At 32.9% G+C, this 26,431-nt stretch overlaps 1 protein-coding gene across 2 annotated transcripts in view; it reads right to left on the reverse strand.

Annotated features, from left to right (window-relative positions):
- Positions 1-26,431, reverse strand: part of LOC143192631 (protein O-mannosyl-transferase TMTC1) — a 666,349-nt gene that overhangs the window by 278,676 nt on the left and 361,242 nt on the right. For both annotated transcript variants that reach the window (XM_076398096.1, XM_076398095.1), the window contains exon 2: positions 11,005-11,182. In XM_076398096.1, the coding sequence (XP_076254211.1) occupies positions 11,005-11,182 (178 nt within the window). The remainder of the gene's footprint in view (positions 1-11,004; positions 11,183-26,431) is intronic.

A 26,431-nucleotide genomic window follows, 5' to 3' on the forward strand; every position in this document is an offset into this window, starting at 1 on the left:
CAAAAATGTGTCACATGGTAACGATCATAAACCTGTTCCATGTTTAACCCACCCAGTTTAGGATTTTTAATCTTTTCTACTCATTTCTTAAAGATCGCTTTTTTAACGAACAACGATGATGAATTTCCTCACTATCTGTGTTTCCGGGCACACAACACTTCCTAGAACGGGAATGCATTTCAACTACCGACTTGTATATAGTAATAAAATAAAATAATTATTTAATGTATAAACGTTATAAAAAGCTAACCACACTGTTTTCAATATAGGGCACATTGAAAATGGCGTGCAAAATAAACAAACCATAGAATGAAATGAACCGATCAAATTCCGTCGCCGCTCTTAGCATAGCGAATAAAACAAGTAATATGTTAAACGTAGCGACATCTACATGTTGGACGTCGCGAAACATTTCGCCAAAATTTCCTATGAAGTTAAATCACTATTTCTCTATAGATATAACACAGAAAATTAAGGGATATGAGGACCTCTATGAGTGATATAAGTCATCGCAATACTGTTAGGAGACATAGGATTTAAATAGTATATTTTGAAGCAATTTAAGTAGTCGCCAACTTCGTATCAGACGAGTTTTCACCTCGAGTTCACTTACAGTTCAGATTTAAATTATTTTTTGATCCTGGCTTTATCACTACATAGTATAAAACAAAGTCGCCTTTTCTGTCCCTATATCCCTATGTGCGCTTAAATCTTTAAAACTACGCGACGTATTTTGATGCGGTTTTTCAATAGATAGAGTGTTTCAAGAGGAAGGTTTATATGTATAATACATGCATAATATACTAAGGCAACATTGCTAATTTTAGAGGTTTCTAACGTGATGTCGTAAATTAACCTATTTTTTTAGGCTTATTTAGCAATTAGCAAAAACGCTGCCTAACCCTACGAGTTAGATCAAATTAATGTACTACAGTATTGTACACCATAAAAAGGTCTACAAAAAAGTCCGCGATGGTATATGTTTATCTTTTAGGGATAACCCACATTAACCATTTTTATTGTTTACTTTTTACGTGAGAAAATGGCTTATTTACGAAGCTATTTTAAGCAATACGGCATTAATCCTTATCGAATTAAGTACCTTAAATACAGTGTGCAATTAATATAGATCTATATGGTACCTTATAGCATGTAAATTAAACAAATATTTTCGGAGATAATACAAATTTAAAATTTGCGTTTAAAATGTGTAATGTAATAAAAATTGTATGAATTTAGATATTCCAAAGATAGCAGGAAATCTTCATAGTAAGTATAGGGGAAGAGGAATTGTTTTACTCCAAATTTAATGCGTGCAGGCCAAGGGCAGTAATGAATGAACCAAAAATACTGGATCGATTTTAATCATGTTTTCATTGAGTGACATAGGCATATATATTTTATGCCCGTGCAAAGTCGGAGCGGGCCGCTATGTTTTTATATACAACGTTCATATTTTTTCTGTAGTGTATTTAATTTAGTATCAGCATTGTACCCGTGCGAAGCCGGGGCGGGTCGCTAGTTTCATATATATCACAAAGTACTTTTAAGCATAATAAAATATTATACATTTTAACATGATTGATGGAAGACGATTGAAAAAGGTAATTCCTGCTCAATGGACGGATATGAAATCCATATATTTTGTATAGTAGCGAAAAGCAATTTTTAGAAAAGGCGAAGCCGGGGGCGGCAAATAAAAAGTGTGCAAAATCACGATTTTACAACTCTCTGATTTTAACCCGATTTACTTTAATAAATAACGGAAAGGTCTTTCGCTGGACCGACGACTTTGGCACCTGAATCCCAAGCCGATAAATTGACCGGCTCTCACACGTGACGCGAGCACTCTTTTCATTCGGCCGGTCAATACGTGACTTTTACTAATTTTTTTCCATCGTTGGAATATCCCGCGTCATGCGGTCGATGTCAGTTTGGTAAGTTAAACTCTTCACAGTCGATTATAATTGCATTTTCGACATTCATTTCTTTTGTTGTTCGATTATTATTCGATACATTTGCTATCGAAGCCTATTAAATACTTTTCTAAATTTATGGTGATGCTAAACTAACAGGTCAATTGAAAAGTCCCCGGCCTGGCACATAGATGTCGCTACTATAATTAAATCCATATGTTTTTTAGTTAGCCTTAACCCTCAAAAGATGCGTGTATAAATTTGACTGACGGTTCATTAGTTTGTGACTTATAGCATTTTGAGTCAAGAAACTCTTGTTATTTTGACAAAAAAATGCTTTCTGAAGGGAAAAAATACAGTTGAAGCAAAAACTTGGCTTAATGCCGAGTCTCCGGATACTGTCCTAAGAAAATCAACTATCAAGGATTGGTATGCTAAGTTTAGACGTGATGAGCACCGAAGACGGTGAACGCAGTGGATGCCCAAAAAGCAGTTCTTACCGACGAAAACGTTTTAAAAATCCGGAATGACCGGAAATTGAAACTAGATGATATAGCAGATACTCTAAAGATATCAACTGAATACGTATATCATATCATTCACGAATATTTTCGTATGAGAAAACCCTGTGTAAAGTGGAAGCCGCGCGAGGTCACTTTAGACCAAAAACAAGGACGAGTTCATGATTCGGATCAGTGTTTGATGATGATTAAGCGTAATAAACCCTAGTTTTTGCGTCGATATGTGACAATGGATGAAACATGGCTCCATCATTTCACCCTGAAGTCCAATAGACAGTCATCCGAGTGGAATGCACACGATGAGCGCGTTCCAAAATGCAACAAATCTCAACGCAACAGTCGACTGGCAAGGTTATGACGTCTCTATTTTGGGATGCGCATGGAATAATTTTCATTAAATACCTTAAAAAGGAAGGACCATCAACAGCGACTATTACATAGCGTTATTGGACCGTTTGTAGGACGAAATCGTCGAAAACGGCCGCTATTGAAGAAAAGGAAAGTGCTACTTCACTAAGATAATGCACCGTGTCAAAAGTCCATGATTTGGACTTTGAATTGCTTCGTTATCCATCGTATTCTCCAGATCTGGCCCCCAGCGACTATTTCCTGTTCCCAGATCTCAAAAAAATGTTCACTCGACGAAACTGAGCCCTATTTTGAAGCAAAGGACAAATCGTAATACAAAAATGGTATAGAAAATTTTTAGGGTCTCTATGATCAGTGTATCACTCTTGAAGAAAATTATATTGAATAAAAAAAAAACTAATTTTGCCAAAAAATATGTTTTACTATGGTAGGCTGGGGACTTTTCAATTGATTTGTTAGATAAGTTAGATGAATAATAATTTTAATCCATTAATATCCACGAATTATCATTATCAAGTCCATTACATCCGATCGCTGTTAATGAACTTCGTTATTCAAACAAACGCCAAGAATAACAGTTTAATAAAAATAAATCAAAGACAAGGCCGGGAACTGCTGTTTTAATTAAATTAATAAAACCGGGGCCTTCTTAACGCAGCCAGTTAACGACCAATCTAACGGAATCCGCAGTCTCCCTTCCGCAAAACTGCCCAGTCCATTCTCATCATCTGTACCCCCCAACCCTCCTTCCCAATTAAAGGGTTTTGGCGGAGCTCTTAAGAAAACAGCAAAAAAAGATGGGGGGCTCTAGGTCGTTTCGTCCATTTGCATTTTAGATTGCGCCACGGCAGTTAAACGAATGACGGGGGAGTCTTTTTCTTGGCCCCGGGACGCCATTCTTTCTATTGTTGTTGTTGTTTTATTGACCGTCCGGTCGGCCGGCCCCGGGACCGGTTTGCATTCGGATCGTCGCGCCAGATTCGATTATCTGCGGTGGGAATTCGGCCGCAACCGTTCATTATGCAGAATTATTGCGTTTATTTTCGAAACGACCGCAATGGCGTCGCCGGCATTCGAGTGACGCTGATGGGTTTACGAATGGATAACTAACGAGTAACTTTAAAGAGTGGTATCGATCAAATTCGAGAAGGGGTGATTTAATGAAAAAATAATTATTGTTTACAAATAAATCTTCTAAATCAATCTATTGTTCGCTCACAACAGTACAATATCCACTGAGACAGGTGACATACTTGCATTTTTTAATAATTACTCTTAATAGTTCCACAATCTGCCCAGAGAGTTATAAGTATTTGATATGTCTACGCTATATATACAGGGCTTGTAGAAAATCACTTAACGTTTATCAATATATTAGAATATTAAAAATATATTTCAATATATTAATATACTAGAATTATATTCAATGATCTTCTGTATAAAATACTATTTCAATTGAAAAGTTCCCGGCCTGACACATAGATGGCGCTACTATAATTAAATCCATATGTTTTTTAGATAGCCCTAACCCTGAAAAGATGCATGCATTAATTTGGCAGCTGTCAGATCATTAGTTTGTGAATTATAGCATTATGAGTGAAGCAACTTTGATATTGTGAAAAAAAGAATAAAAAGAAATTTCGCGTGTTGATAATATATTGAATTTTGAAGGGAAAAAGTACAGTTGAAGCAAAAACTTTCCTCGATGCCAAGTTTCCGGACACTGCCCCAGAAAAACCAACCATCAAAGATAGGTTTGCTAAGTTTAGACGTGGTGAAATGACCACCGGAGACGGTGAACGCAGAAACATTAAAAAATCCACAAAACGATTTTGAATGATTTTTGATTTTGAATGACCATAAGTTTAAATTGAATGAAATAGAGACTCTAAAGATATCAACTGAACGTGTACATCAATTGGGACGCACATAGAATAAATTTCATTAACTACCTTGAAAAAGGAAGGACCAACAGCGACTACTACATAGCGTTATTGAACCGTCTGAAAGACGAAATGGCCGAAAAACAGCCGCATTTGAAGGAAAAGAAAGTGCTCCATCACCAAGACAATGCACCATCACAAGTCAGTGAAAACGATGTTAAAAATCCATTAGTTGGGCTTCAAATTGCTTCCTTGTTCACGGTATTCTCCAGATCTGGCTTCCAGCGACTATTTCTTGTTTTCAGATCTCAAAAGAGTGCTCGCTGGGAAGAAATTTTCTTCGAATGAAGAGGTGATCGACGAAACTGAGATCTACTTTGAAGCAAGGGACAAATCGTACAACAAAAATGGTATCGAAAAGTTGGAGGGTCGCTGTAATGGGAGTATGACCCTTGAAGGGAATTATGTTGGATAAAAAAACTAATTTTGCAAAAAAAATTGTTTTATTATGGCAGGCTGGGGACTTTTCAATTGACTTGTTATTCACCCCTTTCTCATAGTTCCTGTCATATTTTTCCGGTTCTTAGATCATATCCAGGAGCTTTTTTGCAATTAATCTTTCTTTTTATTTAAAATTTCTACCAATTGATTCCATTTACTAAGAATAGAGAAACAAGAGAATATTATCGATTAGTAATTTAGGTCTAAAGACTCGTATAACATTTTACCAATGCAGGTGTGCAGCAGGAGCAATTTACGATCGAAACGCAGTTACCGCGGGTAATGGCTTTTCATAAAATAGCTTTCGAAGCTGAGAGTTTATCTTGGGGGAGCAACCAATCTGTTTTGTGTTAAATAATTCTCGACGATGTGCCTGCGCTCCGTACATTGTAACATCGGGACCTTCTATGGGGATTACTACTTTAAATTGATAACCTCTAATTATCTTAATCCGGCAATTAGCCATTTCCACGAAGCTCTTGGTTGTTGATTGGTTTAATAATATCGTTAAATCGGTTTAGGTAAAGTCGAAATTACTTTCTCCATGAAGTACTGTCAGGTACTGAGGTTAAACATATAAAGCACTTTTAATGCACGTTTAGAAATCAGGTTTTTGACATTTTGTTAAATTCGAATTAGCTACTTTCAAAATAGGCGAATTAGTTTAATAATTATTGATTTAAAATAATAAATTGATCAGTTGGAACATAACCATTAAATACAATAATTTTATTACTACTTAATTTTAATACAGTGATTATCCAATATGGACATATGGATTATTATTACAAACTTTTTAAACAAGAAAATTTATTGAAATGAACGTTTAAGAACCACTGTTTTATCGTGAATATATTCTTGGAAGGAACAATGGTCCTGAGATAAAATCCTAAACAGATGGAATATGGGACAATAAAAGAATATTTAGCAAAATTAAAGTTTACGTTGATAAGACAAGCGGAAGAAATAAATAACCAAAATGAAAAACTAAAACACAACTAATTAATTGGAAGGAACAATGGTCCTGAGTGAAGATCACCTACATAAAATCCTAAACAGATGGAATATGGGACAATAAAAGAATATTTAGCAAAATGAAAGTTTACCTTGATATGACAAGCGGAAGAAATAAATAACCAAAATGAAAAACTAAAACACAACTAATAAATTGATTTAAATATTTGGGGTCAATAATTATATGGAGACTAAAACGGAAAAGACTATAAATAGGAGATACATTTCTTGGAAGAACAGCATATGGAAGAGAGGATAATGTGGATTAAGGAATTTTGAGAGGTTAATATATGTATATAGTGTTGGAAATTAAGCTGTAAATTATTCCAGCCCTTAATACATATTCATTAAAAGAAAAGTGCTTAGCTTTTGATGATTACAATACTTCAAATAAAGATGTTTGATATTTAGGTAAAACAAAATAATAATTTTAATTTACGTTAACATTACGGTTCAAAAATATTATCGATACTAATTAGATGAGATTAAGTTATAGAAGGATAAAGTTTATATTTGAGAAATTATATTTAGATACATTGCCAAGGAATGAATTTAGGTTTTTAATCAATATTTTACCTATAATCTATCATAATCATATCATAAATATAATAATATATCAATCTTATCCCTATAATTGTTTTTTTTATTCAGGACTAGAAACTTCAGTTTTCATTGTATAAACTCTAGTTGTTAGTAAGGTGTGACCTCTTTATAATATATCAACTGTTTCTCATAAGACAACGAGCTAGTCATTGAAATATTAGTATATAACACCTTTCTAGTTATTATTGATTAACATATCTGATCATTATTTATGAAGAGGGAATGTTTGGTGTAACATCTCTTGGGGGTGTATACTGCGATTAAATAAGTTTTCTTATTGGTTTTCTTGCTTCTGTTTTGGTTTTTTTTTATTTCGTGCTCGTCGTTATTTTAGCTTTCTTGGTGAGTTACTACATCTTATTTTCTTACTTACCCTTTCCTCATTTTCTTCATTTGTCTCTCTGTTTTCTCAATAATTATTGCTTGATGGTTTTAGCAGTATTTTAACCCTTATTTGTCTAATTATTTCTAGTATTTTGGCTTTATTTAGTTTAGCAATCACCGGATTTTTTTGGTTTTATTCACACCTCCACTTTCACCTTTTCCAGTGACCCTTACAAAAGAAACGTCATATGTATGTCATATATTTAAAACTATAGAAATACTTATATAATTTTTTCTTTAATATTTTGATTTTATTTATTTCTGTTTTAGAATATATATACTGTTATCTTCACTATACTGATTTATACGTATATTTCCATATATTCTCATACATTCTAATTCTTATTTTTGCATTAAACACCATATTTATTTTTTTGGAACGTGTAAAAAGCAGAGACATTACCAATTTGTCCAGCTATAAGAACAAAAAATGTAAAAGTGACGAGCAATGTTATTGATAAAAAGAAACTAATTTATTAAGAAATATTTGTCCGATCTGGTATCTGAAAACTAATTGTTGAGGCAGTGTTTAGAAAATATCTGTGAAGAATGCGAATTCACAACTTTCCAGGAAACAACAAATCACTGGGCTACAAGTACGTAATCGTCAATTTGCTACAAAACCACAAGAGTGGAGCTCAAATATCTCTCCAAGTACATTTCCTGCAAACTTATCTTTTTTGATTTTGAAAAATTTTGGGACAAAGGCATGACGATCGATTACCATTGCACCCTAATGCCTGAAACAGATTCGGTATAAAATACTTAGTTTAACCAATTAAAGAAATGGGTTGTTGAATTCGAATATACCTTATGAGCTTTTGTTTGTCCAGATCCAAACTCCTCCCTCCCCCTGTCCGTTTTAACTCATGTAATTACACCAACAAATACTAGACGATGTTGGGTAACTATTTAGCATAAGATGTTAAGTCAATAATTTTTAAAAAATATTTTAGCCTCTTTTTTAAGAACTAGACTTTTTTTGGACTCTCATCATGGACCATGAATCACGGTCCTGGCATATCGCGACAATCGATGAGATTGTTAAGATTATATTATGGTTAGTTCTTGGTTAGATGTTTACTACAATTAATGTTAACGAAGGACATTTCTTTCCATGAGCAAAAACGGTACTTAAATTTATTAACAACTAAATTTTATTTGGACTGGACTTATTTCTCAGGATGGGCTTTGAACCATGTCCTGGTATATCACCAGAATTCATGAGATTGTTTAGACTATATTATGTTTAGTTTTGGAATAGATATTTACACCACAATTAGTACTAATGAGCGACAATTTCATCAACTCAGCTGCATTCTAAAGCATACTAATTAATTTTATAATGAAGTAAACCATTCGCCGAAAATGAATCCCACCAAATTGTAGCATTATTGTAACGTACATTCCCTTCGTTTTGGGATAGTCGGCACGGGATCGAAGTCCTGCGGGCGCATCTGCGAGAGCGGCCTTATTTATGACGGATTCCTGTTTTGCCGTCGAGCATCTCCTTTGCGGACGCCTCCGCCTACTAGGGCTCCGCTCCACGCCGAATCCCTGCGCCGCCGAGGGTTCTGATTTGATTTAGTGAAGTTACTTTGCAAGAACTAGCGAGTCCCTTGTCTGCGGGCGTAACTTTGTTAATAGTTTAAAGTTCGGCCTTTTACACGCCGTAAATTAGATAAGAATGTGACGAGATTCCGATGGAAGTTAAGCAGGGAACTGTGGCTAATTTTCTCCATAAACAAAGGAGATTCTCGACGGCCATTTTGTTCTGTTAACGCTACAGCTCTCGTTTATTAACTTATCATTTTACTCAGTTAGGTATTTTAATGGCGTGTAGGTTTTGATAGGCGATGTGGATTTAAAGATACTTTTTCTTCCGTTAAAAAATTTAATTTTAAGAGATAGATGATAAGCTTTGATGGAAATGGTACCATGGAAAGTTTTTGGTTGACCATATTTTAAACGAGGAATCCTCCGTGTTGGTATTGAATATTTATATAGCTAATTTGTTCCCTAAGATTGTGTAAAAGAAATAGGTGTGAAATCAGGTCTAGGACAGTATAAGATAATTAAGATAAGGAGAGTGGAGACGCCAAGAGCCATACGAAATAATTAAATAATGAAAATAACGTAGACGTTAACATTTCAACCACTTGAAAGACCTGTGACGATATAAATAAGCAGATATCTATTGAGAAGCAGCTTGACCTGTCAGAAAACTGAATCTCAGAACATCTATGGACGTAAATCTTTTACTGAAATAAGGAATTTACTACTGGATAGGATTTTCCGAAGTAGCATACTATCAGTACGTGGTACCCAAAGGAGGAGCAATAGAGCATAAAACGTAATGTATTCGCCGAATTAACCATGAATCTTCAAGAAAACTCAAACAAGAAAAATACGTAGCCGAAGTAGCATACTAAGCCATTTTAAAACATTAGGATATTATTAGTAGTTTCGTTAAATTCTGGTGTCCTCCAATATTCCATTCTATTAATGTATTTTTAAACATTTTCTTATTAAATATTCAAAATATTATAGTAAGAAACTCAGCAATAAATGAGGAACAGAGAAAAAAGAAATTTGGATTTGGAAACCATATGGCTGCAGTTTTATCATCAGATAGCATCAGAATCTTCTGTAAATATGGGGAAATAACTACAGCGGCAGTCGCTTAAAATATTGCGTTACTAACCGCAAGTAGTGATACAACAAGATAAAGTAACTCTTATACAAAACAAATAATTGAGATAAGAAGTATAAATATAAGTTCGGTTGTGTTACGTTGATTAATATAACCTTCATTAAAAACCATGTGTGATAGACGCTAAGGCGAAGTACTAATGGTACCCAAAATAAAAGAGTATAACATTACGTTAAATGTAATAGTACATTATTGTTTTAACGATTGTGATGCTATAAATATTTTTTAGATGTAGCAGTACGACTCAATGTGTTATATCAGAAAAGAAGATATTCGCAAAGATCTAATTGTGTTGGTTAGTTGCGATGGTTTATGAAGAAACACAAAACGAGACTAGGATTGCGTGAGAATGAAAATATTGAAATTCTATTTAATTATTCGACAAACAGTGTATAGTATATTCAAAATTTTTTTGTACATTCAAGGTGTTCGTCATCAAAATTCGTTTAATAATGAGAAAATATTTTCAATCTAATTTTATTCTAGTTGAAAAGAGACACAATGCTGACCGATTAGTTGGAACACGTAAACGAATGAGCCTGTCAAAGTCGTTCGGCTGTCAGGCGCATACAAAATTCTTGAAAACAATAGTGATAAGAGATTATAACTCTAACCTATAAACTATTATAGCTGTATATATAACTGTAGTTATTAGATGTACTGTAATGTTAAAACAAATTTTATTTGACTTCATTTTTGTTCAATTACTTTATGTAGATTAGAATTTTGTTGTATGTCAAAGCCAAACTGAACTAAAACTCACGTTTTGACGTTTTGGTGTCACAAACTTAGATGACGTATGTACAAAATCACTTTGAACAGACTATACCAACTTAAAAGAAAGGTTTGATATTTTGTATTTCAATTTGTATAAAATCTACTAGTATAACCATGCTAGTTGCATCATGTAAGCTAAATGTAACACAATTCAAACTGTAGTTTTAGTTTAAGTTAGTTTTATTATAAAATCTAATAATGTAAATTTTTGGTGAATTTATTTATACAGGAATACAATAATATGAAGCATGTCATAATGGGTAAAAAGTATGTTAATGAAAGTAGCAATATTTTAGAGAGTAAAAAACTGTTTTTTAACTCACCGCTTCGGTGTGGATTGGATGCACGCTGAACATTAACCCAGCGAGTGTGGCAAAAGGTGGTTTCAATCCAGCCAGGCAGATGCACACTCTGGTGAAAAGAATGCAGGCGATGGCATGAAGCGCGATGTTTGTTAAATGGAAAGCCACCGGAGTGAGTCCAAACATTAAGTAATTCGCCCTGGAAAAAGAAAAACCGTCATTAATGTTTGTTTTAATGTACTAATTAGCGACAATAATGCGTTTGTTGTCCATTGATATATCGTAATTTCTGTATGAAAAATTTTCGATATTTGCTATTTGAAAGTTATAGATAAAATATAGCAGTATTTTTTTTGTAATTTGGCAGCATTGTATTTGAATCAATAGTAAATATTTTGGCGTGTTTTTACTAATTAAATACTTTAAGATGTTTAGGATAGAAATAACAATTTAATAAAGGTTTTGCTGTATGTTTTGATGTACAAGAAAAAATTCGTTTTTTAAATCACTAAAAATTTTGCCCATATGGAATAAAATATGTCAAGAAAAGAACTCTATACATATATTCGAAACGTTCTAAACTTCCTTAAAAAAATATTACGTTAATTAAATTTTTTAAATAATTTAACATAATTTAACATTTTAATTTCATATTTCACATTTATAAGCATTTCTCAAGTTTTAGGAAACAAAATAGTTTTGCTATTTCGACAATAAATTCTTGGTTTGTATAGCGTTGGAAACTATTGACTGAAAACAGACGAAACAGTCGATAGTCAAAAAACTAGCGACTGAAAATGTACGGTTCGACTGTTCTGTTCAATTCGTGATATCAGACGAAGATATACGAACCCTTTCCTGTATATATTGTGAGAGAGGAAAGGACAGAGATAATTGATTGGACCAGTTAATTTTATATATGCTTATATTTTCCAACGGTAGTATAAGCGACATACTAACTTTAAAAAAGAAAAGGAAAAAATATTACTGAATACTATTAACATGCAATTAATAAATTTCATTTTAAATGAAGTAGAATTACATATGAATGCGCTGTGGATATTTACAAAGGAATGAGATTTTTCTATGGAAAAATACCCCAGAAATGGTTTATCGTATTTTAATATGTTAATTGGTATTTTCAAATAATATAAATACTACAATAAATATAGACAATATAATAGATGCACTAGATAGATACTAAAGATGCACCAACACTAACCATAAATGCTAAATAAAAATTAGACATATGCCTAATCATAGAAAAAATATTATGAGATATACAATATATTGTTACTTACTAGCAAACTACTAAAAATCATAAAACTATATATATTACATATAAATCTATGTAAGCATAAATTGGGTACATTTTTGTCAAGGTCGCGGCTAGGACGACACAGCCAGAATGTTAAAAATCAGTCGAATGAAACTAGTAGAACCAAAAATTGTAACTAAAAGTACACGATTGAAAAAGTCGATAGTAAATAGTTTCGAAATCAGTCGAACCGAAAACAGCGACTGAAACAGTCGATAGTCAATTTCAGTCGATAGTTCCCAATACTAGTTTAATGTGCATCCTTATGTTCTTAGAGTTTTTTTTTATAGTTTAGGAATATAATTAGTAATGCGATGAATATAGTATACGTTATAATAATTTCGACTGATTTCGTAATTTCAAGTATCGAGACTGCAAATGCATGTTTTCCTTGCTTTTTTGATGTAATAATTGAATTATTATTATATACTTATAAGTACTTCCAAAATATTTATATCTGCAAGTCCTCGTTGTTAATGATTGAAGAGTATTTTTAAAAGATGCAAGCATACCGCTGATATTGGAAATAAATATTATCAATCTTTCCATTATAATTATGCAATGCTTACTGAGAAGCAATGTTGACGCAATAATACCTATATAGAAATATTTTGCAATGAAGCATCTACATATTCATAACAGTTGGTTAAACTAAGAATTATTAACATTTGAAGAAATTTTAAACTTCCATAGATTTTTTAATTATAATCAGGTGTTAATTATTTTTACTCCTATCGATACAGTGTTCTGATATTAAACGTTGTTAGCGAAGATATTATAATACAATACAACACACTCTTTAGCTGGCTACGAAAATATATGCGATGGCCTATATAGACCGGATTACACATAAGGGGTGGATATAGAGGGTAATAAAATGGTTGCATGGGCAAGTAATAGTAGCCTCATTGACTACAACGCGAAAAGTATGACTAAAATAATTTTAAAGTTCAATAAAATATTATAGGTAGAATGTAACATATCTAGAATATAGTTATCCTCATATATGTAATGTGTCAATCCTCATGTAGTGTGATTATACGTCAGGGGGTCAGAAATTTCTACTACATATTATAGTGTTTGTAAAAGGTAACTTTACACTTAGAATATTGTAAATATGTCTACGACAACATTTAAAAGGCAGACCTTACGTAAATATATAATCATCAGAGTTTATCAGCTCCGCCAGAAACTAAAATTCTAGAAACTTTGCTGATGATGGCTGTCGAAGGATAAAACAATCAAAAAGATGGACCTTATATTAAAAAAACATCGTAAAAACTGTCGGCGAATAAATATTATATCAATTGTCGGATAAGTATTTATGAAAATCTTCAAAAAGTTTACAAGGAAACAAGCTGATAGAGCAAGCAATATTTAGACAGAATCTCCACTGTAGAGATAATATTTTCTCATCTATCTTATAATGGTTGCTAATTTCTGCTAAAGAAAGTGGAGGAGGTCAAGTGCTTGAGATTCAACACAGGAGAAGAAGGGAAAGTCTCCTGAATATAAGCTAAATCTGCAATGCTGCAGGATATCTTGTCTAAGACAGTGCACGTGGAAGAGATAAAATATTTTGCAACAAATGCGATGTTTTAAGTACATTTCACATGTTTTTGTATTAGAAAAGAAACTATTTGTTTAAGAAATGACAATCAGTGCATAGTTAAGGAGCACATTCAGAGATACGGATTACAATGATTTGGACATATCCGTCAAATGATAGGTAAGACAGCAGTTCCGAAAAAAAATTAAAATTACATAAAGTGATTTGAAAAATATGGGACTAACATTATCTAGTACCAGAATGGTTGCAGCCCATTGCCAACTGTAGAGAGAATAGGTGAATAGCCCTATAGTACTAACAAGAGCATATTTATTAAGAAGCAGTTAGTCACTTTATTCGAGAGTCGGCTTCATGGTGATGATGGTTAGCAATAGAGAACTTCATCAATTATGCAATGTGAGATTATCTATTAAAATTATCGTAAGATTCGTAGCCTACTTTTCTTCTATTTCGAATCGAATTCGAAAGGCCATGCGGATGAGCGAAATGCGAATTCAGCGTTTCCTTCTGGGGGGCTCCTCTCTCCGATGTCCCAAACCGAAGGGAATACTGGATGTACTAAATAAAGGGTGTCCTGAGAAGGTTTAGGGAAAGGTCAATTATAATAAGACTTTACCTATATTAAGTTAAGTAAGTATAAATATATTATATACTACCAAAATAATATGGGTTTTCTATGGGACCACTCTTCTTTTTGGGTGAACTGTTTTAAACAAATAGAATTAATTGAATGTCGAAATTGGTTATTGTTAATGACGACTCTCTATTTCAATCAATTTACGAGCGACCTGAACACGCTCTGATATTTGTATTTTGAGAATCAACAGAAGAGCTGTACGCATAATTAAACCAGTCGAGAACTTACAGTTTATTTATCTCGTTTATCGCCCACCAGCTCGGAAAGCCATTCAGACGCGTGGCTTTTCATTATTTCACTACTACCTCGCAATTCATTTACACAAAATAGTTTAGCAATTAGGTTAATTAAAAAAGAATCGGCCCGGACATGATTGATTGTTATGTAGTGGGGGATTTCGTTATATCGAGAGAAAGTTTAATTAAATTAATTGATACATAAATTCCATTTTCTCTATGGCTACGAACGGTTGTCTTCCGATTTTAATTAAGTCTCCTTTATTTACGGACTGAGTAGTTGTCATATAGATGCAGGAATATAATCTCGAACTCGACATATTTAGTAATGCAATTAACTAATTGGAAGAACGAGAACGAATCAGAAACAAAAATATCTTGGTCAGATTCTGGACACGTTGCTTACGCAATACGAATTTTCTGAAAGGATATACAATCTAATGTAATAGTAAATGATGTAATTGTTACTCTATATGAGATTCTTAGTAGAGACTGGAACTAACAAAATAACGTTGTTTATGATTTTTAAGAAGCTATTGATGTGAAATATAATTACGATAATCAATATTCAAGCCAAGTAAAAAACATAAACATAAGATGGCACTCATCAGTCATAAGATTCTTATTTCTTGGTAACTTCATAAGAAGTGAAGCGCTACTCAGACAGGCCACGACTTATATGTCGGAACAAGTAACAATCAGAAGGAGCAAGATATGGATAATACTGCAGGTGGGGTGGCACTTTCCATTTTAATGTTTGCAAGTATATTTTCACCGGATTTACAACATGTCGAGAGTGGTCATGCTGAAGAATAACATTGTTTTGTGTATTTGCTCGTTTTATCGCCGTTTTTACGCGCAATGCTTAGTTGGAGTCCATAGCCATCCTTATTAACGGTTACATCGAGTAATGAGTAACTACTCGTCTACACGTTTCTTCAGTCGCCTTTTTCTTTAAATTTAAATACTTAGAAGCGTTCTTACGAAATGACACATATTGAAAAGGGAAATCTGTCACTGAGGTTTCAACATGAAATTGGTTACAAATGTGCACAATGTGATTTAATATACAGTAAACATATGTGTTGCAAATCATTTAAAATTAATTTACAGACCCGATACATAACAATAACAGTGAACAAAAGAGAACACATTTTGTAATAATAGGAGCTTATAAGTCAAAATGCAATTATAAGAAGAAAACATGAAGAACTGTATTTTTTATTTATTAATAATATATTTACTAGTCGTTGCCGATTAACTTACAATTTGTCTGAAAAAGAAATACCCATTGACCCTTACTTAATACCTAATAAGATACAATTTAGCAGCACTTTTCAGTGGGAATAGTACTTATAAGTGTTTGCGAATTTTGAATCTTCTGTTTTCTTCCCAGACGGGGAAACTAAATATATTCTACACTATAATAAATTAGAATATTTCAAATACCTACGTATAAGAAAATGTTTAGATTTTGTGATCTGTCTTTAATATTCTATTAAATGATAATACTATAAAGAGAACAATTTTGTATTATTTTTTCTTTGGGTAAACCAAAATTTATATGAACAATGTTTCTTTTCTTATACCTCTTGCATATGTAACACTATCTCTGGCATGTCTATGACAAGAAATTAAACTACTCTACATAGGTGAATTGGCTTCAGTTGATGCTTGATAATAAAAAATACAGCTAGTTATTCAAGATATAGGAGAAATGATTGGTCTTGTACTTTTTTATGATTTACGAGAGTATGAATAAAATTAATAGTTTATTTGCATAACACGAAAAAAAATTCAGTCAATCTGGGACATATTATTTTCAGATCTGTATTTTATGCCGTCGTAAAAGATATCAAGCAACCAGTTGCTGGTAATAAAATGCTCTATCTTCTACACATATTAGCAGCTGAAGGAATAGTCTTATGAAAAAACATGCGGCGACTTTATGGATTCCTCCATATCTCCTCTCATAGCCAATGTATTCATGGAACATTCTGAACACTAGGAACACCTTTGTCATTAGGAGTTATGAAAAGTAACAAAATAGTCAAAATGTATTCAAGAACCTAATATATAACAAGTCAATTGAAAAGTCCCCAGCCTACCTAGTAAAACAGATTTTTTTGGCAAAATTAGTTTTTCTTAATTCAATATAATTCCCTTCAAGGGTGATACACTGATTATAGCGACCCTCCAACTTTTCGATATCATTTTTGTAGTACGATTTGTTATTTGCTTCAAAATAAGCCTCAGTTTTGGCGATCACCTATTCATTCGAAGAAAATTTCTCCCAGCGAGCATTCCTCTGGGATCTGAGGACAAGACATAGTCTTTGGGGGCCAGATATGGAGAATACGGTAGACGAGAAAGCAGTTCGAAGCACAATTCATGGATTTTTGCCATCGTTTTCACTGACTTGGGACACGGTGCATTATCTTCGTGAAGCAGTACTTCCTTTTTCTTCAAATGCGGTCGTTTTTCGTCGAATTCGTCCTTTAAACGGTTCACTGAAGCCATGTAATAGTCGCTGTTGATGGTGCTTCCTATTTCAAGGCAGTTAATGAAAATTATTCCGCGCTCATCCCAAAATACAGACGCCATAACCTTGCCAGCCGGCTGTTGCGTTTTCCCACTCTTTGGAGCAGGTTCATCGTGTGCAGTCCACTCGGATGAGCCATCGTTCATCCACTGTCATATATCGATGCAAAAACTCGGGTTTATTACGCTTGATCATCTTCAAACACGGCTCACATCAACTCGTCGTTGTTTTTAGTCAAAGTGCGCTCGCGCGACTTTGCACAGAACTTTCTCATACCCAAATATTCGTGAAAGATATGATGTACACGTTCGGACAATTTACGGTCTTTCAAAATCATTTTGTGTATTTTTTCCCTTCAAAAAGCAATATTCTATCAACACGCGAAGTTCCTTTTTATCCATTATTTTCACAATAACAACAGTTGTTTTTATACAGTCAAACTTAAAAAGTTAATTTTTAATAACAGTCAAATTTATACACACATCTTTGGATCGTTAGGGCTAACTAAAAATCATATGGATTTAGTTGTAGTAACGCCATCTATGTGTCACGTCGGGGACTCTTCATTTGACCTTTTAATTATGTTTTGGTGTGAAATAGTTGATGTTAAATGGCTTGAGAATTTATCATTCTTAAGATATGCAACATAAATAGAATTCCACTTTTGATGTACTATCCTCAGCCCATTATTTTAACGAATGCTCTTTTAATATACAAAGTACATTAAAATATACAAAATTAAATATACAAAGTGTACATTTCAATTTAATTGACAGTAATTTTATTTATGTGTTTATCTGGCTATTTAGGATTAATTAATTTGTAATACCGTTTCCGATAATCACGAATGGTTATTCAAACTATTGTAACACATCGGAGAGATAATCGAGTTTCAGTGAGTTAATTAACTATTTTAATTACATTATCGCGTAGCGAATGACGCAAGAATCCTATTTTGCCGACGTTTTAAGCTGATATGGTTTCGTAAAGGTATGCAGCATAATAAGCGAAGAAACAAAAGCGAAATTGCCCGGCCTACTAGGCGAGTTCTTAGCGGCGCGCAAAACTCTTTCGGAGAGAATGCCGGGCGCGGAGACAATCTTCTCATATTTGAAAGACAAATCTGCTTGTTTTTGCGACGCGGTATTATGTTCTCGTTCTCTTTCCTTGAGTCTAACTAGCGCGACAGCCCCGCGAGGGCTCTATTATTATCAGGTCTTTTGTGTTTCTCGATGTTGATTTTATTCTTGCGGAATAAAGAAAAATAGCCGAGCGTCTGAGCGTGTTTCGCGTTTTTGATGTAGCGACGGTGGATTAGTTCCAGAGGTTACATTGGTTTACAGCGTATCGTAACTTTGTTTTTCGATGACGGCCATTAAAGCAGTAAAATACTAAGTTATTAGATTTTTTAGGTAATTTGAACAGTAGCAACATATCAGATTTTAATAATTTAATTTAGTTTTTAAATAAGATGAATGCTTATATGTATTTTGTAATTTCTTAAAATAATTTATAAGAGAAGAGAATCCAGTATTGTAAAACATATCAATAAATTTGAAAGCCAATTTTATTAGTTTATATTTTATTGATATTTATTTTCTTAAAACATAGACAGGGACATGTAACACTCAAGGAAATTACAAATCGTGCCGAATTTCTATGGTACTTAGAAGTCTATCTCTGAGTTTCTATTCACAGAGTTCGATATTTTAGACCTTTTATTTTTTGAGTCCTTCAAGTGTTTTTTAAAAACGATGAACGATAATGTAAAGGAACTGTACGGGATTGATACTTCCTTTTACTTGTGGAATTTGTCGCCGTTCCAAATACTTGTCAACAGAAATAACTATCATGAATGGCAACAATGTTGGGTCTTTCTTCGGGGTTTGTATTTGCCGGTTGTAATCACGTCCTAAGGATGTTTCATAAAAGTCCATTTCCATAGACTCGATGGCCAGAGTCACTTTGGCATTTGGCTTTCTCCCTTGTACGTATTGTGTGTCCATCATAGCTGGAGCTGGAGAAGTGAGTGTACTAGCAGCAGTGCTGTTATTTATTTATTTATTTGATAATTTATCTTAATCCTAGCGAAGCCTTCGAAGTTTAGTGACAGCAGATCTCGCGCGTTACTTCCATTGATCTCTTGCACGCTATTATTGTTAGTGTTGCACATAAGCTGGTACGTCGTACGTTACTTCTCTCGTACCTTGTGCACATGTCATACTGCATCCAAGCATAGCTTATCATTGCTATCAATTATCTCTATTATCGTTAATATCCATTATATGTTGTTTTTTGGCTATATACATCCATTATAGCGTCAGTGTTTGCCTCTGGCTTTTTCCCTTGTAAGCATTGCACGTTCATCATAGTCATGGTTAGGATAAGTGACTGCACAATAGCAACGATGTTGCTTATTTATTGATTTACATATTTACATATTTACCTATTACTAACGCTAATGGCGGGATCTCGTGCATCTGCTTCCCTTGAACTTATTGTGCGTCCATTATTTATCTATGTAATATTTCAATTATATTTTAATCTCACTATTGTTATTGAAAATTAGTCGCTCAGGTACGTTTGTATTACATTTACAGAATTGTAACTTCAACATCAAGATCCCGCATGCTGAAATTGAGGAAAAAATACAATAATGTTATGTCTTAAGAGCCAAAACCTTATAAATATATATACATATATATATATATATATATATATATATATATATATATATATATATATTCGCAGATTTCTCCGTCACTTATGGACCCATTTTCAATTTTTTTTTATTCGAAAGAGTGCCCTTCCGAGGTGGTCCCATTTTAACCAAGTTAGAATCAGATGGAAGGGGGGGGGAAACAAAGGGAAAAATCTCTAATTTCAATGTTTTTACATATTTTTATCTAAAATAATGAGATATTTGTGTATAGTGTTATTGTTGAACTGATGTGACGAAAAATCGGAAATAGTTTAGTGTAAAAGCTATTTAGTTTGCTTTTTAAGCACTAACCATATCATATGAGAAGTCGTAGGAACATGGTAGTCAACTGTTTCTATGGCGTAATAGTTACAAAGTTAAGCTCACACGTGGAGGTCGCGGGTTCGATTCCCAACAAAGCAGCAACTTTATTTCTTCTAGTTTGTTTAGAACGTTTATCAAATCATCTAGGCTAGATATCGGGCCACAGTGCCTGAAAACTTCCTTATTTTCAATCTTTGTTACTTTGTTCCTATTTTTCTTCATACGTGTTGTATTTTCGCTTGGGCTATCTCTTTTTATACTTAATCAATTAACTGCGTAATTTATTGAGTAAATATCTAACACTAATTTTGCCCAAAAAAAAATTGAACCGATTTCAAAAAATAAATAAGGAACTCACTAAAATGCAAAAATAATCAAACTTAGATTTTTACCACAAAAATAGAACGTTTTAAAATAAAATATGTACGTAATAATCATTGTAATATTTTAATAAAAATCAGTCTGAAGTCAGCACAAACATTACAAATATAATAATACCAAGAATTATATTACCAAGAAAACAAATCTAAATGAACAGAACTGTTTGGGTTTGGCACCGACATCAAACTGATCAGTTGGCGGTAGTTAAAATAATATTATAAATAGATAAATAGGTTTAGGTAGGTATTAAGCTAAATTGTGTGTATATAGTAGAATATATACGTGTAGTAGATAGGTTAAATAAGGTTTTTTATTATTTTTATTCAGTCATTATTATTATTAACATCGACTAGTAAGTACATATTTTATTTTAAAAATTTATTTTGTGTTAAAAATCTGTGATTATTTTAAAATTTTTAGTGAGTCCTTTAATTATTTTTTGAAATCGGTTCAATTTTCTTGTTAATATAATTTAGTTCAACGTAATTAATCGAAGCAACTTCAAACACAAAACAAATGAATCATTTGGGCTGAAATCATTCTTCAGAAACTTTAATTAACATTTTTTTACAAGTGGGTGTTACAAAACTTTTCAGTCAGAATATATACGGAATACAGATCTTCGGCTAAATTTTAAAACCATTCACGGGAAAAAGTAAATTTAATTTTAAAAATGAACATATGAAAATTTCAAATCTCGCTCTTCTGAGAAGTGTTATGGGATTTAAGCGAGAAGAAAATAGAAACACAGAAACAAATATTATATATTTAAGTGAGAGGGCTCTGGCGAGGCTCCAGTCGTCCTAGTCCTGAGCCGGAGGCCATCCCAGACCGCTCCAATAGTTTGCCTATTGTAAATATTACATAAATCCGAATCTCCCTAATTGAGGGCGGCGTAATTTCGAATTCGGAACTCGTTGATTATTTAACCGTTTACGGATTTAATCAGTAAAATCCTGGCCGACATCGAGCACGCTCTCGGGAAAAGGAAATATTTACGCAATCAGCCAGTGGCTCAGTCCGTGGCATTCCGTGCGCATGAAACTACTGGACGGTTCGTTTATTTATCGTAGTAATTTCGATCCCTTTCTTGGTCTCGTTTCTTTTTCGCGGTCGAAAAAAATGCAGAAATATGTATCTTGAAAGCCTATTTGATAACTACCAAGAAACCTTTTGAATATTGTTATACTTTCCGTTTTATTTACTGTTAGTTTTTTAACGTTACACGGTTCTTTATTTTTTACTATATCGATATGTATATTATAATATAAGAGTTCAATTGAAAAGTCCCCGGCCTACTATAGTAAAACACATTTTTTTTTTGCAAAATTAGTTTTTTTTGTTCAACATAATTCCCTTCAAGGGTGATAAACTGATTATAGCGACCCTCCAACATTTCAATACCATTTTTGTAGTACGATTTGTCTTTTTCTTCAAAATAGGCCTCAGTTTCGGCGGTCACCTCTTCCTTTCTTCCCAGCGAGCATTCTTTTGAGATCTGAGAACAGGAAATAGCCGCCGATGGTCAGATCTGGAGAATACTATAGATATAATAATAACCTTTCCAGCCGGCTGTTGCGTTTTCCCGCGCTTTGACACCGCACGGGCATGTTGTATCATATTAAAAATGTAAATGTTGCTTTTTTAAACAAATGGCAACATGTTTATTGATGTCGTAGTCGATATAGATTAAAGAGACGTGACGCATCTGTGTAATAAAATCTTTTTAAGAAGCAATCAAATATATTCGCAATTTATTTCTTCATAGGTGTCCATAATGCCTATTTAAAGTAACTAATGAATTTATAAGAGGTAGAGGATTGTGTCATATTGGATGGAAATCATTTGAAAACTATGTTAGTTAAGGAACAGAAAGGCTGACAATATGAGAATTTGTATGAATAATCGTTTTTTATTTATAGCAACATAAAATTTAAATTTCCTTGCTATCTACGCCTTTGCTTTTGCATGGACTCTCGTCCCAACTTCGACAATAATTTTAAAACATTCCCCGAGCTCTCGCCATTACAATTACGAGTGATTGAGACTTTCAAAATACATTATAATTAACACTATGTTTTTGAAATATTTTTTATTACTTATTCCAGTTCAAATTCAATATCCATAGTTCAGACAGGATAGTGTCTCTTGGGTTAGCTAGTTAATAATAAATATTCTATTTTTATAAACTATAAAATTTATTAAGAATCCGTTACTAATTGTATATTTTCAAAACTTTAGAGGCAAAAAGAGTGTAAAAATGAATTCACCGAATTGACTGGAAATAAGTGACGCTGCATGGACATTTTGTATCATATTAAAAATGTAAATATTACTTTTTTATCAAACGGCAACACGTTTATTGATGTTGGAGTCGATATAGTTTAAGAAGACTGTTGCTCCATTATATATCATTGTGTCACGTGACGCATCTGCGTAATAAAATCTGCTTAAGAATCAAACAAATATTTTCGCAATTTTTTTCTTTATAGGTGTCCATAATGAATATTTAAACTAACCAATGAGATTATTAGAATGGCTATCACCTTACAATCTGGTGATGATATTTCTCTCTCTTACTCTTCAGTATTGTGTCAGAATGGATTGAAATCATTTGAGAACTACATTATTTAAGGAAAACAAAGGCTGATAATATGAGGATTTGTATAAATAATCGTTGTTTATTTATATTGACATAAAAATTAAATTTTCTTGCTATTTGCCATAAAATTGTAGGTATAGCACTGCAGTTGTTGTTAGTTTTTGAATATTATTTATAACCAAACGTAATAGATCAAAGAATTACCGTGTTTAATGAGTCCATACCATTGTACAAATACTCCCATTCCAACAGTTTGTTTAAAACTAAACGACTGCATAAAATGTTCTTAAATTACTATTGTGTATTTAGACGACGTCGCCTTTTTTCTATACAAGTACGTTTCAGATTTCTATCGAATGAATAACGCGCACTTACCAAACAATAACACAAAAGCCTTTGCGCGGACTCTCGTCCCAACTTTCGACAATAACTCTAAAATATTCCCCGAGCTCTCGCCATTATAATTACGCAATTCCGCTCTTTCGTTTTCCCGTTTAATGTTGAAGAATAAGCTCAAATTACGCGGAATACAGTAAACGAAATTAATGCTTTTAACGAATGATCCCAATTAGTGGATAAAAGTCTCGATTTTTTTTCGGGTCCTTAATCTTTATTTAACTGTACGGGGAGATTATTTTTAGCGTCTGAACTGGTCCGTCGCCGATGATTGATTCGCGTAATTCTCGGCCGCCATTTTTATTCATCATCCAGGTATTTTCTTGGGCTCGGTTTTTTTTTCATTAAACAATTTGAACCCGTTTTTTCTCTGTCCTTGCCAAATGGTTCCTTTTAATTTCTCTGCTAATGGCTCTGCTTTTCACATGGTTGGACATGGTGTCTGGAAATACTGTTACGTATTTTCAGCAGAAAATTTATGTATATTAACAGGCTTCTGTCCTAATTTTTAAATATTAGGAACCACATTTTAGAGGGTCTGTTTCACAGTCACCTTTATACCAACAAAATACATTTACGCAAAATTAAACATTACTTGGAAAACAGGTTGTTAGAATTAGCTGTGACGTATTTATAGTTTACTAAGTTATATAAGCATCAGCAGATTCTATTTCTCTTGAATTTGAATGCTGCATTATGAAAATTTATTAAATTCTCTATATCTCCTTCGACCTATAGCTTCAGATTCCTCTCCTATTATTTTGATGATACCCAAGACAATGATTAATATATTCCGTTTACCATCATTAATAAGGAAACGGACAGGCAGGAATATATTCAGGATGAACAAGCAAGAAAATATCTCAAAAAAAATATGAAAAACAACTCTACTCGATATGAAAGCAAAATTAGGTGTGGTAGTTTTACTAAGAACAGCCTCATCAGAAATTAGAAAGATCTTAGTAATATAAATAGAATAATAATATAAAGCATGTAATATTTTTAAAAAATCTCGAAATAAACATGTTGATTGGAAGAAAAGATATCTCAAAGTTTAAAAAACAAATCAATAAAATTACCATCATAACTATCACGAGAAGAGACCGACACTTGAGTTAGAATTGGTAAAGTTTGTAAATAACTCGACGATAAATAACAATTTTGAGCAGAACCGATAGAGCTAAAAGCGTTATAAATCAAACGTGAAAAACTATCTGGCCAGTTGGTTAGCGGAATGACTTGTTTTTACGAGGACGTCCCGGTAATTTGAGTATTTATTGCTCGACAGACTGAGAAAAACAATGTAGGAGATCGTAAGGGAGCAAATCGTGTCTGGATTCCTGGATGTTAGGGAATTTTACCTTTTAAGTTGAATTATTTTGTTGAAAAATTACGGGAAATATGATAATATATCACAAATTTGTAAGGATTTCCAATAAACAGTTAAATAGCGTTTTAAATGGTTTCATTTGTTTGAGAATACAGATTCTTGTTTAAAGCGGAAGTATAGAAAACTAATTTACAAGATACTTGATATTATTTTGAGTCTTCTTAACGCTTTAGGATATTTTGAAGACTATTAACGCAGACCAAGAAATATTAAAGAAAATTGAGAGGCTAGAACGTCTCCCTCTGTTGTGCATTCTAAAGCAATCCTGACCAACAACGCAACAATTAATCAACATTTATAATGTTGAAAACAAACATATAAATAAATAAGTAAATAAATAAAATTCTGTGCAGATAACTCGGACAGAGGTCTTTCAGTTCGATTCATAAGAAAGGAATGGGTAAATTGGCAGTAACCAATCAGCAGCCTGTTTAATATTATTTGTATATCTTTCTTTACTAATGACATATCGGAAGAAAAATGTCCTTCATAATATGCCAAAGTTTGATTTTCTCATCTGGCAGGTGTACCAGTCTACCTATCTTACGATCTACAAATAGCTAATGATAAGAAGAAAGAGTTATTTTTCAATATTGCATTTCTTCATATTCTCATTCATACTCATTCCTTAAAAATTACCCTGAAGAAAAATGTTTCAATATTTAAATTATTTTCGGAAATACGGTTGTTTTAGTGACGTGTAATCTAAAAACGAACATATCGAATTCTACCGAACCGATTTACTTCAAATTCGACGTCATCATCTATGGTACTAAGGTATAAATAATTTAGAGATATAATTTTTTGTCAATATAATAACCTAAAAATTATTAAAATTTTGGATATTTCCTTCAAAAAATAAATAACTCAGGAATCTTTTAGTATATAGTATATAATACATAGAATATATAGGATATATGTGAGTATAAGCTCTTAAAGTGAGTATTATTAAGAAGTTATATAAATACTACAAAGATGATGATGAATAACCCTTCATTCGATAGCGAGTTGCCAATACCACGTAAGAATTATTATTCTAACGATTCTAATGTGCAATAGATCCATCTTATCGACATACTAGTAAAATAACAATAGAATATATAAATTTTAAACAAGCTAAGCTAGACAATACGAACAGCGATACTCAAGGGAACTTGAATAAAACAACCTTGTGTGCTTTACCATCCTAAGAAATTCCTGAAAGCTGCCGTATCGGCAGTAGGTAGCACAAGACAGGCTTATTTTTAAATCATATCGGGGATTCTATCCAGTGCATGAATTCGCATTGGAAATGCACCCAAACATTTGTACTGTAAATAATATTTTTACGGTATTGTTTCAGCTTACAGTT

This window comes from Rhynchophorus ferrugineus, unplaced genomic scaffold (assembly GCF_030347505.1).
Source record: "Rhynchophorus ferrugineus isolate W39M unplaced genomic scaffold, kcgeb_rfMv2 rfM3, whole genome shotgun sequence".
Classification (NCBI taxonomy): Eukaryota; Metazoa; Arthropoda; class Insecta; order Coleoptera; family Curculionidae; genus Rhynchophorus; species Rhynchophorus ferrugineus.